This window comes from Echiichthys vipera, assembly GCF_963691815.1.
Source record: "Echiichthys vipera genome assembly, chromosome: 11".
Lineage (NCBI taxonomy): Eukaryota > Metazoa > Chordata > Actinopteri > Perciformes > Trachinidae > Echiichthys > Echiichthys vipera.
The window spans coordinates 18,974,902-18,991,192 of record NC_139836.1 but is presented as its reverse complement, the minus strand read 5'-3'; the positions used below and the strand labels follow the sequence as shown (position 1 = coordinate 18,991,192).

At 41.7% G+C, this 16,291-nt stretch overlaps 1 protein-coding gene across 2 annotated transcripts in view; it reads right to left on the bottom strand.

Moving 5' to 3' along the window:
- Nucleotides 1–16,291, bottom strand: part of dlg5a (discs, large homolog 5a) — a 37,857-nt gene that overhangs the window by 20,010 nt on the left and 1,556 nt on the right. For both annotated transcript variants that reach the window (XM_083923021.1, XM_083923022.1), the window contains exons 2-7: nt 5,554–5,622; nt 3,855–4,029; nt 3,191–3,334; nt 2,215–2,398; nt 1,120–1,379; nt 481–793 (exon numbers count right to left, since the gene is read on the bottom strand). In XM_083923021.1, coding sequence (XP_083779147.1) covers nt 481–793; nt 1,120–1,379; nt 2,215–2,398; nt 3,191–3,334; nt 3,855–4,029; nt 5,554–5,622 — 1,145 coding nt within the window. The remainder of the gene's footprint in view (nt 1–480; nt 794–1,119; nt 1,380–2,214; nt 2,399–3,190; nt 3,335–3,854; nt 4,030–5,553; nt 5,623–16,291) is intronic.

The window sequence follows — 16,291 nt, the reverse complement described above, 5'->3', positions numbered from 1 at the left end:
GAGTGTTTTTATAATTTTAGAGTATTTATATAGCAACTTGAGCTGCTTTTTAGTCAAAAAATTAAATGTAAATATCACTTTCTCCAATATGGTACCTTTAAAGATAAGGTAGGTAACTTATTAAATAGAACCAATCAGAGCTGAGAGTGGTATTGATCCTCTCATCCAACTCTTCGAAAGAAAGCAAATAAACGCATGTTCTAAAATATCAAACTATTCCTTTAAGTTTTTCATTCAACGTATCTAAAATATAATATCAGATTTGGTGATAAAAGTTTAGTCATCATGTCATTCATGAATGTTTGTTTGATGTCCAAAATAGAGAGTATTGCTTCAAAAAACACAACGGCAAAACAATCTATCAACTGTGTTCAGCCTCCATGCTCTCCAGTTGTCCTGGATATTAAGAATGCATCTATGGCTAAAACTGATATTTAAAGTCAACTTGTATACATTTTAATACATTCTTGAGCCTGATACCTGTCTGAGTGCCTCCAACTCTTCACTGGCCACCACTCTCTCTGAAGACGTGTTTTTCAGTCTGGCCTCGGCTGCCTCCAGTTCTGTCTGTAACTTGTCCAGCTCCTTGATCACCTGGTCCCTCTCGCTCATGATGAGACGATACTCGTTGAACACGGAGTCCCTCTCCTCCTTGTACTTCTCGCAGTCCTTGGCCGCCTTCAACTGCAAGTTCTTGTAGCGCGTTACCTCTGACTGCAGGCGCTCCATCTCTCGCTGCAGCTCCTTGTTCTGAGCTGAGGACTTGGTCAGCTCCTGCTGCACTGAATCAAATCTGCGAGGTGCAGAGGAAGAAGGTGAGCGTTACAGTGAATTACAGTTAATTTTATGAGATGCTCATAGAAATTGATGTGCTGAGTGTAGCTCATATCAGCGATTGTTCCTGTGTACGTATACGTATACACACACACACACACATGCGCGCGCAAACGCACACACACATGCACGCGCTCGCACACGCACACGCACACACGCTGGGTCATCACCTCACCAGCGCAATATTTTGTACATATCAATATAATTATTTCCCCTGGAATAGAACAGTGCTCGGTTTCATGTGTTGCTGTTCTCGGTCTGTGTGTGGGTGATAAATGCTTTCACCTCCTCATCGAGGTGGAGTACTGCTGCTGGTAGTGCATGGCCGAGTCTCGCTGTTTGAGCAGCGCATCCATCTGCTTCTGCAGCCTTCGGTTCTCCTCCTCAGCCTGCTCCAGGCGGCTCAGGTCTGTATTGTGGTTAGCCACCTTCTCACTGTAGCGCTTGCTCAGGGCATCATACTCCTTCTTCACACCCTCCAGCTTGTCCACAGCTGTGTCATACAGTTTGTTTAACACCTCTGATGAGCCCTTCTCTCTCATTACCTGGTTAGGACAAAAAAAAACATGTGCCCTTATAGAACTCGTTTCCAAAATGTCGATGCAATCAGATGAAATCAAACCAAGCCTGTATTTGCTGTGCCCCACCTTAGCAGCAGATGGCATCAATGCGTAGGCAGGATTCTATTTTTACAGTGCAGCATAAACAAAAGCTTTTTCTTTTAAACTGAAAGTTAATTTTCAAGGACTGCATTCATGCACATAAATAAAAGCAAATGTCTGCCCTGCAAAATTAACTGTTTTATGTGCAGTGTGTGTCCTTCAGAATACATTATTCATTCTCTGTATGTCTCAATACTGCAGGTCTTGCTGATATAGTCCTCCTGACAGAGCTGCTGTGACTCGAGGGCTGCATTGACCTCGTCCACACAGCATACACTCCGTATACACTGATCATGTAGCTACATGGTTTGGGTCAGCGTGCCCTTTTCCCAAGCCGAAGCCCTTTACTTCTGTGCTTGCCCTTTTCAGAAGTGCCCTGTATGCATTTCCCTCTGCTTGGCTGCCCTGTGCTCTTAACCACTGCAGTGTTCCCATGGGTGCTGCGTGAGACAGTACTGCATAGTTGTCCAATACGGGTCACAGCATCCTTGTGGCGTTCACAACAAACTAAGTAATTAAGGTTGATGTTCTTAAATGTTTGACTATCAAATTACAGAAAAAAAGGCCCAAACCTCAGATGTAAAGGAACAAACATTTTTGTAAAAAAAAAAAATCAGCTGACACATCAGTAAATCTCCAAAGGGAACTCTTGCCCTTATAACATGTGGGCAGCTACAACACACACTCACACACACGTGTGTGTGGGTGTCAATTGTACCTGCTGTTGCTGAAGCCGGAGGTCTGCTAACTCTTTCTGGTCTTGACTGTGCAGTCGTTGGAGCTCCTCGCAGCTCTGTTTCAGGTGGTTGTGCTCTCGGACAAGTTGGGCGTTGTCCCTCCTGAGTGTCTCCATCTCCTCCTTCAGTTGTGTCTGTTCGCCCAAGACGCGGCTATGCAGCATGCTGGAAGAAGGAAACGCACAGACCACGCAGGAGGAGTAAACACGTGCAGGGAGATACATTGCACATGCAGATATGCCGTTACAGAAAGCAAGCTTTGATGTTATTAAGTAAACGGGGGCTTAAACCCCCAGCAGGAGGATTCTGCAGGTGATGTGAAATGAAGTCATTTTATTTAAGAGGTAATATTATTTATGGACAGTATCCAAGAAGGGGAGATTATCCGTAGGTCTACCCCTATAGAAATGTACGACCAAAGTGCGATTTTGTTTTAAAAATGTGTAGAATATCTTTAATCGATCAAAGCATTGTACCATGCATTCATACTACCACTATACCGCATAAAATGTCTTCCAAATTAGCAACTAACACCAACTTCATTTACCAACTTATCTTTCCCTTCTATCATTTTCTAATACAGCTAACACACCATAGGATCAGTCTCTATGCCTCGGATTATGGCAACATATTGCAATCACATAAATGTCGTAATTTCCAAGCTTTTAAAACCATGCATGTTTTTTAGTTTGTAGTACCAATTCCCTTTCAATGTGAAAGCCAGCTGTAGCTCCAAGGGATGTTCTTTCAATTAGGTTAATTGCAACACCACGCCAGTATTTGCTGCAATTCCAGTAAAACAATGCAATAAAATGTAATTATTACTACGGTGAAAAGCAGAAGGCGGCAGAATGTTCATCCTACGCTACACTTGCACTTCCGATAATGAGACCTGAGACATATTCACTAGAGAAAGAGAAGGTAGGTTCTATGGGGCTTAACAGGGGAAATACTTACTGGTAAAAGTCAGCCTCTTTTACAGCCTCCTCGCACCTCTTGAGTGTTTTGGTGTGCTGGTTCTGGAGAGACTGCAGATCTGCCATGGCCCTCATACACTGACTTTTCAGACGCTCATAGTCATGACTGGCTTTGGAATTTGGCCTTAAGGGGAAAAGCAGCGAGGAATCAGTTCAGATAGGTGGATGTACAATACAGAGTCGACCTTCCCCTTGCATGGGAATTCATGAGATAGGACTGAAATGTTCATCGAAATTTAAAAGCATGCACTGATGTGAAAAGCATCCTTCGTATCATCTGTTGCACAAGAAGCATCTAAAGCATGTTAAACCTAGTTCAGCGGCCAAAGTCAGTGCCCCGTCTCTGTGAGATAGAGTCGACATTATTCCAGACAGCAGAGAATTGCATGGCAGCCAGAAGTAAGGACACTGACATCACAGTGACTTTAATAAACACTGTTAGTCATAAACTATGCTGCTGCGACGGCAATGAATCTCAGGTCACAGTCAATAGTTGGATGTGATACATTTCATTAAAAAGGCATAATAAAAATCATCTATAATCGCACTAGACAGAATCATAGACATCAGCCAAAAAAAGTGTTACCACCAGAAGGTTTTAAATAAACAGTAACAACACTTGGCAGGCAGGCTGGGATTTGTACCTGCAGTCATCGAAGGTGGTCCCGGGCGATGCCAACGCCAGACGCTTACGCAGCTCGTCTCTCTCCCTGGTCACTTGACGGAGCTGGAACAAGATGGTGTCCAGGTTGTCACCGGACGGCCGGTTGTCGTTGATGGCTGGGGGTGGGGAGGACGCTTCACCATTAACAGGTGAGCCTGCAACAGTGGGCACATTACCAGAGGCTATTATTCCAAAATGCACTATATACACACACATTAGCCCAGATGCCATTAGGGGGACACAGATAACTTACTGAAGGATGAAGAGTACCCTTACAAACAACGTTAGCATTAGGAGGCAGAAGAGTTCAGTCCTGCCCGACGCTCGGGGCAGCATCCGCCTGTTATGTAATCTGCTTCTGTGACAATTTGCAGACCGTTATCTTGGATTTACAAGACTACACCATCTGTAATCACCGACGTGAAAATAAAAAGGAGTGGATAGGATTTGGTGAGATATACTGTATCTCTGGTATTTTCCGTGTGATTAAAACAAAAAAGTATCCATGTATTCTTTGATTCAACATAAGCACTCGTGTTTGAAACCTCGGGGCATCTGAAGCCTTTGTAAAGGAATAATAACTCCACACTGAAATGCTTCCATTTATGGTGGTTGTTTTCAAGGAGACTTCAGATTCGTTTGCACTGGCTTTATGTATCTATTACAAGATCTGTTCCATTCTACCTGTCATGACTGAGATTAAAATTCACCCGAATGGATTTGAACAGAATGACATTAAAATAACAAGGGCGTTCTCTTTCACTGCGTGTCCTCGACAGTTTGTCAAATAGACAGATTCCGACAAAACATTATACCTCATTAAAAAGGAGTCGTTTTCAGGATTGTTTTCTTCATTAAAAAGAGAACCCCCGGCGAGAAATCAGAGGATTATGTCCATCTCTGGCTCCACATTTGGCTCTTTTGGTGGTTTATGTAACACAGCTGAGTCATCTGGACCTTTGTCAAAACTAGGGAAAGACGAGCATGGTTTCCTTCAGCAAAGAGGAAGAGGTGTTTTTGCCCCAATGTGGGATTTAAAAGGGAAAATAAACATGTGAAACTCTGGAACCCAGCAGGCAATGAGGAAGTAAGCTAATATCAACGTGAACATCACCCCAGAAGTCATAATAAAGCTGTGCCTATTTTTCTTTTGCTATGACTATTATGGTGTATTTGGAACTAGTACAGAACCTAGGGGGTGGGAAAAAAATAAAATAAACTGGAGTATTGCAATATTATTTTTTGTGATATTGTATCAATTTTTAATTAACCCTCTGAGACCTGCGGGACCGCTGGCAATCTTGGCAGACATTACTGTCTTTAAGATGTTGTAGCAAGCTGGTTTTAAAGTCAGAGTGAAAGTACTGGTATGGTATGAAACAAGATAACCCAGGTCACTCAGTGGTACCACCATGACATGCTAGCTTGTTGGGAAGGGGGGTAAATAACTCTGCAAACTTTGGCTAAATTAAGGGCAAAACTAGTATGACAGTGGCTCACTTTTGTGTTCTTCAACCCCAGACTGTTATATAGCAGTGTTGCAATGCATCTTTAGCCATTTGACTTTTAAGCAGCAATATATTGAGTCGTAACATCTGTATCATGAACGTATCATACGCCAGATTATTGTCAAAACACACACACACAGCATTACAGGCATCTTGGGTCTTTATACATACCAACACTACTGAGGGAGCTGCTGCTTTCTGAGTCAGAGGGCATAGTGGAGAGAACGCTGTATGTGGACCCTGCCAAGAGACAAAAGGCAAAGAGATACATTTCAAAATAAAGCACTGATAGATTGATTAACCAATTAACACACTAGCCGGAATTGATTGCCTGTGCAAATGTGGAAAGAAATTAATATTACACAGTCAGCTTCATATTCCCCGCAGTCGTATGATAGATTTGGTGCAGGGTTTATACTTGGAATAATAACTTCAACACTCCTTCTTAGCGGCTCTATATTATCACTCCAGACCGCCGTCGTCATTAAACCTCCCTTCCCTCACTGCGCACTCTGCCTTGCTTTGATGTATAGTCCCTGTATGTTTCTGCTACACAGGCAGAATGTCACGGCTGAAATGGGATTTTCTCTTTTTATGTCAAGCACATAGAGAGAGAGGGGGGCAGAGAGAAAGTGGTTCTCTGTCTGAATAGCTGTACACACTGTTAAGCTGGGGGATATTTCACACGGGCTACCAAAATCCATAGGAGAGGCTATGCAGATTCTCATTATACTGCAGAGTTCCTGCTCCGAAGGGCAACATAAACATGGTTGACAACACAGACACATAAGACCTACTGCAGAGGGCATCATATATTGTACACTAAAAGCTCAATCTTTTTAACCAATATTTTCCAAGAGGAGTAGATGGGTTTAACATCCCCACACATCTAAACGTGTGTGTTAGTTGCTGCAATAAGACACTGATGATCAAAACAATGTACAGAATAATGTCCTCTTGACACACGCAGTTTAAAAAAATGCTTCCAGTTCCAGTAATAAAAATTCGAAAAGAGAAATGGAGGAGAAAAAAAAAGATAAAAATGAGTCTTTTGAGTATAAACAATAAATGGTAGATAGTGCTAGCACTGCAAATTGCTAATCCTAACCTGCTCACATAGATTTCACTAGAAGTGGGTCAAAATATCGATACAGCAGTATATTGCACTACTTCCCCGAGATACATTACAGATACACTGGCACCAGATATCAATATTTTTATTAAAGAGAATGATGTGTATTTTTATTCATTTTTTTGTTTTACGTATATATTGTATTGACTTGTAGAAAGTCGCCTTGCAATGTATCGAGTATTGCAGAATAACTTTATTGTGTAACCATTGTCATTGTGGGAAACATTTCATAAAAATAAAACATGCATTGATACTTTTAGGACTGTAACAAGCAATTGTATTTATTGTTGATTTGTCTAGTGATAATTGTCTGTCCGATGAAAACATTAACCGTTTAAGCTCAAAAATCTCAAGGCGACAACTTCAAATGTCTTGTTTTGTCTGCTCTAAAGCCCAAAAAGGTGGAGTCTGCAATCTTTCTGGAGAAAGACTGTTGACAGATGAACTCAACAGCCAAACAAATACACAAACACACACACAGACCCCCAGTCAGTGCTTCTTCAGAATGTTATGTGCCAGATTTAAAATGTGTCCCAGTGCCTTTCTCTTTACACACCCGTGGCCTTCCCCCTGTCCTGCACACGAGCACAAACGGAACAGTGTTGTTCGTTTCCCGTTCACAGAGCCAAGGCTGCGCACACACAACAGACAGCTAGCGGACCATGAGGAGATATTTGCAGAATTTTGAAAAAAAAAATAATAATAATTGTTTGGGGCTATATCAAATATAATTTTTCCCACATTTGAAGCTTCAATTGAGGTTTGCGAATGAAGCTTTGAATGTATGTCGTCACATTTAATGATCAGAACCGGAGAACAGTTGTTTTGCATTTTTTAATTGAAGATAATGCTTTTTTTTTATATCGATTGTCAAAATGCATGCCAATTAATTTTCTATAGACCACTGATTAATCGACCAATACATTCCTGTATACGCTAATAAATAATACACATATTTAAACATGCATAGAAACAGAACAGTGAGGCACAGATAATACTAATCTAATGTGATAAATGCACGCCAAACACATGGACAAAGTCTTCTTGTGTATAGGGTTTAAGAGCGCAGAGGAATGGTAGTTGGCTTTGTCAGCAGCAGGCTACAGATTGACGCCAACTGTTCTAGATCTTCATCTCTGTCTTTGCCTCCCCACTGGGTTTAGCTACAACTCTGGCTCCAGCCCTTAATGTGTGACAAGGCCAAGCCTAATTAACTATGAGCTTGGTGTGACTGAGCCACCCCATCTCAGGCCCTGCAGACAGAGGAGAGAGGAGAAAGAGGAGAGAGAGGAGAGGAGAGGAGGAGGAGAAGGTATGGAGCAGAAGAGGACAGATGAAAGCAGATAGCCTAACTAAGTCGCAAAAGAGATAAGGAGGGAGGGTGTTTGAGAGACAAAGAGGGAGAGACTGTGGAAAAAAAGAAAGAGGAGCAGGGCGGAAAGGCTTTTAATCTGTTCTGACATTCCCTGATGCTCAACACTTTTACTCTGCGAAGGGCTCGAAGCGCACAGCTTTGATTTCATATTGTTTCATTAGACGTGATGAGAAGCACTCTGGGGCTGCACAGCATTAGTCTTCCGCAATCAACACAGCTATGCAAAAGGCTCATGCTCATTTCCATGGCTGCATCAAAAAAGCAACAACCGACTCCTTGAACAGAGTATCTGTCTGACGAGGACCTGCAGTAGAAAGACGTGAGCCGCTGAGAGGTATTACGCTGTCACATCTGTAGGATTAAGTTGTTTTTAAATTCTGTACAGAGTCAGTAAAGCTCTGTGCTGGAAAATATAGCTTCTTGAATGTTGCATTTTGTGATTTGGAAAGCACAAAAAACACTCAGATAAATTAAACCCCCAGTAATCTCTACCACTGAGGACACTCACCGATCAACGGACAGCTATGACTCACGAGTGGAGCAGTTCTGGGACGAGCCTCAGTACCTCACAACCTTATTTGGCTGAAAGGATATAAACATGCACCAAAATTCCCACATTTTAGATCAGTGTCATGGGCTGATTAGTTAACCGCGTAAGCGTACCAATGAATGCAGTATGGATTTGCATGTCAGATACAAGCCAGCTATCTGGCGGTCGATGGGTCCGCGGCATTAGCCTTTTTCCTACAGGCTTTTAATCATCGATGGCAATTAGCACCGGCCACAGTCAGTGATGCTGATCATTTGTAAACAGGTTCACTGCATCAATAAAGTAGGCATCCATTAGGGTAGCATAGATCTGATGATCTACAGTGGAAGAATCCACTTGTCTCTGTCAAAAAAACAACATTCAGACAGGACAGATCAGAGAAATCGTACTTAACATTTACGTTAAATTCTAACACAGGTAGATACATCATGACAGATTTCCTCAGTAGCCATTAGATATATGTACAGTAATAGAGTGAGCATGATGCTGACTTCCAGTAGGACATGCACTGTTAAAAAAAAGGTGAGAAATATGGAGTGGAGGACCCGTGGCAGTAGTAACAAAGGCCTGTCGCTGTGATATAAATAGGTCAGGGGAGTACTCGCCCTACCTAAGGGGTTCCACCAAGTTCCCCCCACGCTTATTATCGCCCTTCTGCTTTCCCTCCCAAGCAAACGATGTGCTCAGCAACCAACAGTTGCTACACGCAACCAGATTAAGTTCTCCAGCACACACAGAGCAAGATGGCACACGTTGCCATGGTGAAATTGGATGAGAGAAATAGTCAATTCTGCAGCGTGGTGAAAAAGAAGCGCATGAGAGTTTGGGGAGGCCGATGGAGGAGAGCCTTATCAAAGAAAGACGTAAAGTCTGGCTTCCATCCTCTGGTGAGTCTAAATTATTCATCAGTTCCAGAAAATTGTCTTATCTGACAATCAGAGTGTCTCCCACAATATAAAACACATATGATTATGATCATGATTGCACTCTGCCGCTGCTTCAAACTCCCTTTATTTGAACATTTTGACAAGCCTTGAAACTATGGTTGTGAAGCAGCCTAGGTCCAAGAACATGAAAAAGACACGATATTAAGGGCCACTGGTTAAAATAACAGCATTCCAAAAATAAAACTGTGTGCTTTCGTTATTAGCCTCTGTCAGCTCTTCTCACTGTCAGTGAACAGCAGTGATTTAAAAAAAAAAAAGAAAAGCAAGTCACAAACCATGATGTGAGCAAAGCCTAAATAGCCTTTGTGGTCTTTCCCCTTTTGTGTCCTCAGCTTCACAGGCATTAAACTACAGAAGCGCAAATAATAGCAACGCTAATAATACTCTTGAAAACTACCCACTTATTTTGCTGTGTGCTTAAGTGAGGGCTGAGGGATGTGTCAGCATTAAGCCAGAGCGCATAAAGCATCATTTAACCTGGCATCTCAGATCACTAAAATCCTGGCTGTGGTTCTGCTCACAGTATGAAGGATGGAGTTTGAGCGACTCTGTCTCACTACCTAAACTCGGCATGTTCACAGATATTGGAGAGGTGACAGGAAAAGAGGGGAAAAAAGAAAAGTGTGTGAATGTCTGGCAACAAAGCACCCCAGTTGCAATCAAACCAGGGAAATTGTGATCGCAGTATAGGGCATGCATTTCTCCCCCTCTTGAGTAAAGAAAGCAACACCAAAATGTAAAAATACAACATTACAAGAAAAGGTGCCAAAGTACTGACAACCTAATGTACTTGAAGCATATTTTTAGATCACTATTATCGATTAAACATGAAATGGCATGAAAATTTCATATCATGATTATAGTGGCCAAAATGATCATGTTTTAGTATTATAGCGGTATTCTACTGTAAGTACAGTACTGATACACAAAATGTTACATTGTTATTTTAATTCTCAAACACACACAGACAACAGTCTTCTGTGTTTCATTTGTCTATGTAATGACCCATTGCACAATTGACATAAATACAAACGATTCTTAAGATAGCAATTGGAGAAATTCCATTTTTTCAATGATGCAAAACAAACCCACGTTGAATGAGACTGTTGCTTATTTTGGTTTATGCTGGACAGTATTTACTGTGCATTTTTCAGAGCGCACTCAGGAATTTTAACCATGTTTTAGCATGAAACCTCATCATATATTTTGGACGTAAAATGATCATCTAAAATGTAACTATAGCTGTGAAATGAAGTAAATATATGCAAATCTGCAAAGAAACAATATACAGTACTTTTCTCTCCCTGTAATCTTGGACTCCCAGTGAAGCCATGTACTGGGCCTAACTTCTGGGGAGGCAATGACACAACGGCCAAGATTCTGGGCAATGTGCCAGTGAAGCCTTGCTGCAGGGGGAAAAGGATTGATCATCTGATTTAAGGAGTCTACACCAAGCATAAACATGAAGACATCTAACATGATGACTCCATGAGGCAGGATTACTCCACCGCACGCACATCGCCCGACTCACAGCTTCATGGTCAAACTCACCCACCTTCTTCACTCAAAGGGGCCAAGTCTGCCCTGTGGCATGTCCCAAAATAAAATCTGTTATACTGCTGATTTCAATGAGAGAGGCAGCCTTATGGTCATTTTGGATCTCCGTTAAGGCTGTTTGGGCAATAATTCATCATCTTTCATTGGAATCCTATTTTGATGAAATCATATATTGAGATGTCATGATATACAGTTATGTACGCAATTGGTAACAAGTACATACTAACGCAATCTTCTCAGAAAATCTGATATGAAATATTTTGAGGGAATATCATTTGACGATTGTGGTTCTATTTTTACATCACACCATCTGTGTGCATTCATGTAAATATAAAATATGTATTTTTTTTCCCCTATAACTTCACTTGAAGCGGTTATGTTCATTTTGAAATAAAGCTTTATTTAAATAAGAAATTATTCAAGTAGGCAATTCACACAGGACTGTACAAAAATAGGCTTTACCGTGTGGTTATTTCATATTTAGATGATTTATTAATTGAATACCAGAAAACCTGCTACATTGTGTATCGCTACTGAGATATGACATGTCCTATTCAGGACAAAAGATTACAAGATTTCAATATTTTGTCCAAATCTAATCTGTGAAAACAATCCGGGACATGAGCTGGGAGAAAAAGGAAATGTGTACAAGAAGGCTTAAAAAAAAAAAAAAAAAAAGCCATCAGCCTTCAGCCCAGCATACCTGTCAGAACTGCTGAGCAGCACCAAAGTCCAAAAAAGCCCCTGAGAGCAATACAGCCCCGTTCTATTATCAGCACGACATAATGGGTTTTCTAAGAGCCCTACCTCAGCATAAATGAGACATCATTTTGTTTTTGAACAGCTTGTCTGTGCCAAAGGCTGGGTCAAAAACAAAAAAGGTGAAAGATGTCTGAAACATGTCCTCCAAATGCTCTGCTACTTACTGCAGCTAGTACGAATATAAACCAAAAAACACTGCCCGTCTGTGTGGAATAGACCCACTTCTGGAATTTGGGCGATCTTTGTGACATTCCTTTCATGCTTAATCACAGAGAAGGCCATCTTGACTCAGACAGCATTTTCATAGTGTGTTGAGTTAATTCGGTGATCAACCTGCACTGTAACTTTTTTGAAAGGTCACCAAAAGAAGGGAATCTAGTGTAGAAGAAAAACGCACATAATCATAACTCAGAGCTAACAGAGCAGATATGACAGTTTTTTTCTATTGTATACAACGATCATGGGCAACAAAAAATGTGTTGCACTGCAGTCTCATTCATATAATTGTACAATTTTTAATGAGGAATGTGCACCATCAGAAATTCCCTCTTGGCATTATGGTCTTTCTACACATTTCTGACAATAAATCACCCAAATGCACCAGAACAACCAAGCAGACAGGTCATCAAACATTCTTGTGTTTTTGGCTCCCACTCATGCCAATATCAAAAAGATGTGCACCAACTGTCTTTCAGGGAATTCTGGTCAAAACACAAGCTGTATTGGATTATTGTCATACCATATAACCCAAAAATAGTTAACCTGAATCTTCTCTGTGATCTCTATCACATGGCATTCCTTGTTCTTGTTTTTTACCTATAAGAAAAAAGTGGATGTGGCACCAATGCATCACTATCATTTCTTTGGCAGGTGCCAGAGATTTGGAGAACAAATGACTGCAGGTGTCGACAGGACAGATAAAGAGGCAGAGAATTAAACAGATGGAGGGACAAGGCAAGCAGAGAGTGGTGGAGAAAGCTAGGACACCACAAGGAGAAGAGAGGAGAACAAAGCATAATACACCAAAAACAAAAAGGCCTGATAAGAGGTAGGTGGTAGGACAAGAAGAAAAGCTGTTTGTTTCCATGACTTCATAGCACTGGTAAACATTTATATGCTGGCATTTCCTCTACCTTGTGGGGTAATTAGAAAGTGGAGGAACATGTGTAAAATGGTAATGAAGTCCTGTTCCACACAGTACAGCCTCCTGGCTGTGGTTCGCATATTCAGACTGTAGATGAACCTGCCATGAGATATTAATGCTAAAGTGGAAAAGTAAACAGTAAATTTCACACTAAAAAGATGCTGTGTTAGAGAACAACCGAATTATGTTGGAACAATATCACAACACTAATAACCCAGGTCAAACTCTCATTAGCCTGCATCTTAGGCCTTGATTAGATGGATTTATTGAGCAACATTACTGACAGGAAACCCTACACCATTAATACCACTAATTACATCTCAACTAAGGCTGCAACTTTCATTATCTATGCTTTTATCAATTGTTTCAATTGCTTGTTTTGTCAGACCAACAGTCTTAAACAACAAAAAAGCAGACAAAAAGAAGAAAATCCTCACATTTGAAGCTGATTATGTGAATATGTCCAACTAATACCTTAAAGGTCACATATTATGCCCATTTTCAGGTTATACTTGTATTTTGGGTTCATACTAGAACATGTTTACATGTTCAAAAAACATATAGTTTATCTCATACCGTCTGTCTGAATACACCTGTATTCACCCTCCTTCTGAAACGCTCCGTTGTTTTAGCGCCTGTTTCTTTAACCCCCCCTCCTGAAAAACCCAGTCTGCTCTGATTGGTCCCCATTTCTGGTTCTTCTGCAACTAGGTTCTCAGCATCTCTGCACCAGCATTTCAGCTGGGGATTGACGGTAACGGCACTTTCTACCCATATATAGTATAGTTGTGACATCACAACCGTACAGGAGTCCTGACGGCTCGTTTAAGAAAAGGCAATGTTTCTGATATAGTGCATTTTTCTGTGGATTGAGTGTCTCGGTGCTTTCACATTATTTATACCTCAACCTGCTTTATAGTCACACATGAAAATCGCACTTTTTACTATATGGGAAATGAATCAATTGTACTGTTGATCAAGTGCTTGTTTAATTGACTAATCTTTCCAGCTCTAAACTTATGGCCTAATAATGTGGCCTATTTCAACTGCCACATGATAAAGCCCACACAGATGAATCATATAAAATGGGATCTATTCAAAAGTTACCAAACACAACTAAGCAGAAACCTAGGTAAACAGCAGCTGAATCGATGGCTTCCTCTATACAACAAGAACACAGCGAGAAGAGAATAAAGTCAGACTAGAGGTACAAAAGAGTGGCGAGGGGAAAAGAGAGTGGGTTGACGGGATAGGTGACACTGCGTCACTGGGTGACAGACACAGAGAGAGAAAGAAAGAAAGTGAGGACAGGGCCAGCCCATGGGACATATTTAAGAGCACTGGTCGTGTCAAGAGTGTCCGAATCGTAACTCGTTCTGTCTATCCACTGTGGTTCATGGTGTGGGACAGGAACTGGCTGACGAGGTGTGCCTGCCCCCCCTCCAACACACACTAGCACGCACGCAAGCACGCACACGCGCCTATGTCCTAGGATTCTGTACACAGAGCAAGCTGCTGACTGGGCACTTTGGGCCTGCTCAACTTCTCAACAAAAGGCCTGTTGTCTCCCTCTCTTTTGCTCCCTCTTTCCATCAGCCTCCTCTGTCTCACTGGCGTGTCCCTCTGTTTAAGTGTGTGGAGAAACAAATCTGCTCAGTATGTGTGTGTGCGTGTGTGTGTGTGTTGGGGGGAGGGGGGTGAGTCAGAGAAAATGGACAGTGAAGTCAGAGAAAGAAAAAAAAAAAGAGACAAAGCACGGGAACGATTAAACCATGAGAAAATAAAGCCAAACAGACAGCGGGAGAAGAAGATTGTGAACGCTGCATCCTGTCAGGGAGAATTGTGTTGCCCTCCTCTCAGAGTGACGTTAAATCACTGTTACAGGCTCTTGAATCTGAAAGAGCGAGGGGGGATGTGCAGGTACAGCTCCTCTACTACTCTATCCCTTCAGGTAGAATTTTGTTCACGTGGGGGGATGAGCACTAGAATCCGAAGCATGAAAATCGGCTTGATTGCGGCTGCTTGGATTTATGAAAATATACAATTTGGTTTGAGTACACGGAAATGTGCAGAACACAAATTCAGTCATAATATGAATGCGTGTGAATGATCTGCTCTGTGGTTTAATCAGAACATATTGATGCACAAAACAGGCTAAATAATAAATCATTTGTTAGTATATTCTCTACAGCAAATGTGTTGGAGTTTGCCAGCAAAACTAATAATTTACAGAGCCTGAGTTTTCAACAACTGAGCATCTGTACACTTTTCCTTCAGGGTGAGGATTTTTTCTTTGGAGTTTGGATCATTTCATAACGTGTGCGTGTTTGGAGGCTCAGCTGGCAAAGGAGGCGCATCTGAGAACAAGAGCAGACAGGCAGCGTGAGAAGAGGATGAGTTGAGAGCAGGTTGCTATCAGCAAGATTCATCACACACACATATTCTCTCTCTTCACACACCCTGCGTTTGTTGTTGCCCGCAGACACGCTGGGGCTCCGAAGAGTTCATCCCTCTGAGCTGCATCTACCAGCCTCTTTTGCCTGGAGCTATGCTTGTGAGTGAGTGGCTTGTCTTCCGTCTCTCGCAAGTCTGGTTAAAACGCGGTAATCGCATCAGCTGAATCACTACACTAAAGATAATAAAACCACATATAAAAAAACAAAAACACATTTTTTAAATCACAACACTTCAGTCAAACAGAAGGAGCCAAGAGCGTGGCAGCTAATAAAGAGGACTGTGAAGGCATGATAAAGCGTGTCTCACAGAGAGGAGAGAGCCTAATCCTCCGTTGAATAATGAGCCTCACTACTGGTACTCACTCTCTCCTAGCACAGGGCAGGTCAACTCTGAGGTGATACAGTCAAGAAAAGCCCAAATCCACACTGTCAAGTTAAGCCAAACTTAAAGCACTAACAGAGGGACCAGTTTTGCAGCTTCTCACAGGTAAAACAACTGTCAGTGTATTTCAGCTTGAGCGTTATTCTGCAGCAGCAACGTGCAATACAACACTGCATTACCTGCTAAGGTAAGAGTAGACAGAGACACTTCAACTTTGCAGCTGTAATTCTGTGTTATACCGTAGATTGTGGTTTTTAAAAGGGCATAGGCATAATCCGTTTGTAATGAAGTGTCAACTTTGTTAAAATTATCTACAAGATAGCCCGCATAGTTGTTTAACACTATGTCAGAGAGCAGCATTACTCTGCATCTCCTCCCCACTTTTTGGATCTCAGAGCTCATCCTGCATTCAGGCCCTGGGGCCACGACGCTTGTTGTGAGTAAGCCACTGGCTTCAGTCACTCACACAGAAGCAAAACAGGCAAAACTAGACAAGGCTTTTACACTTGATTGCCTTTTGTGCCTCTGTGCTACAGAAACAACCAAGGAAAAAAAAGGCGGTTGCTGTGTAGACTGTGCAAATCATATGACTTCACTGAATAAA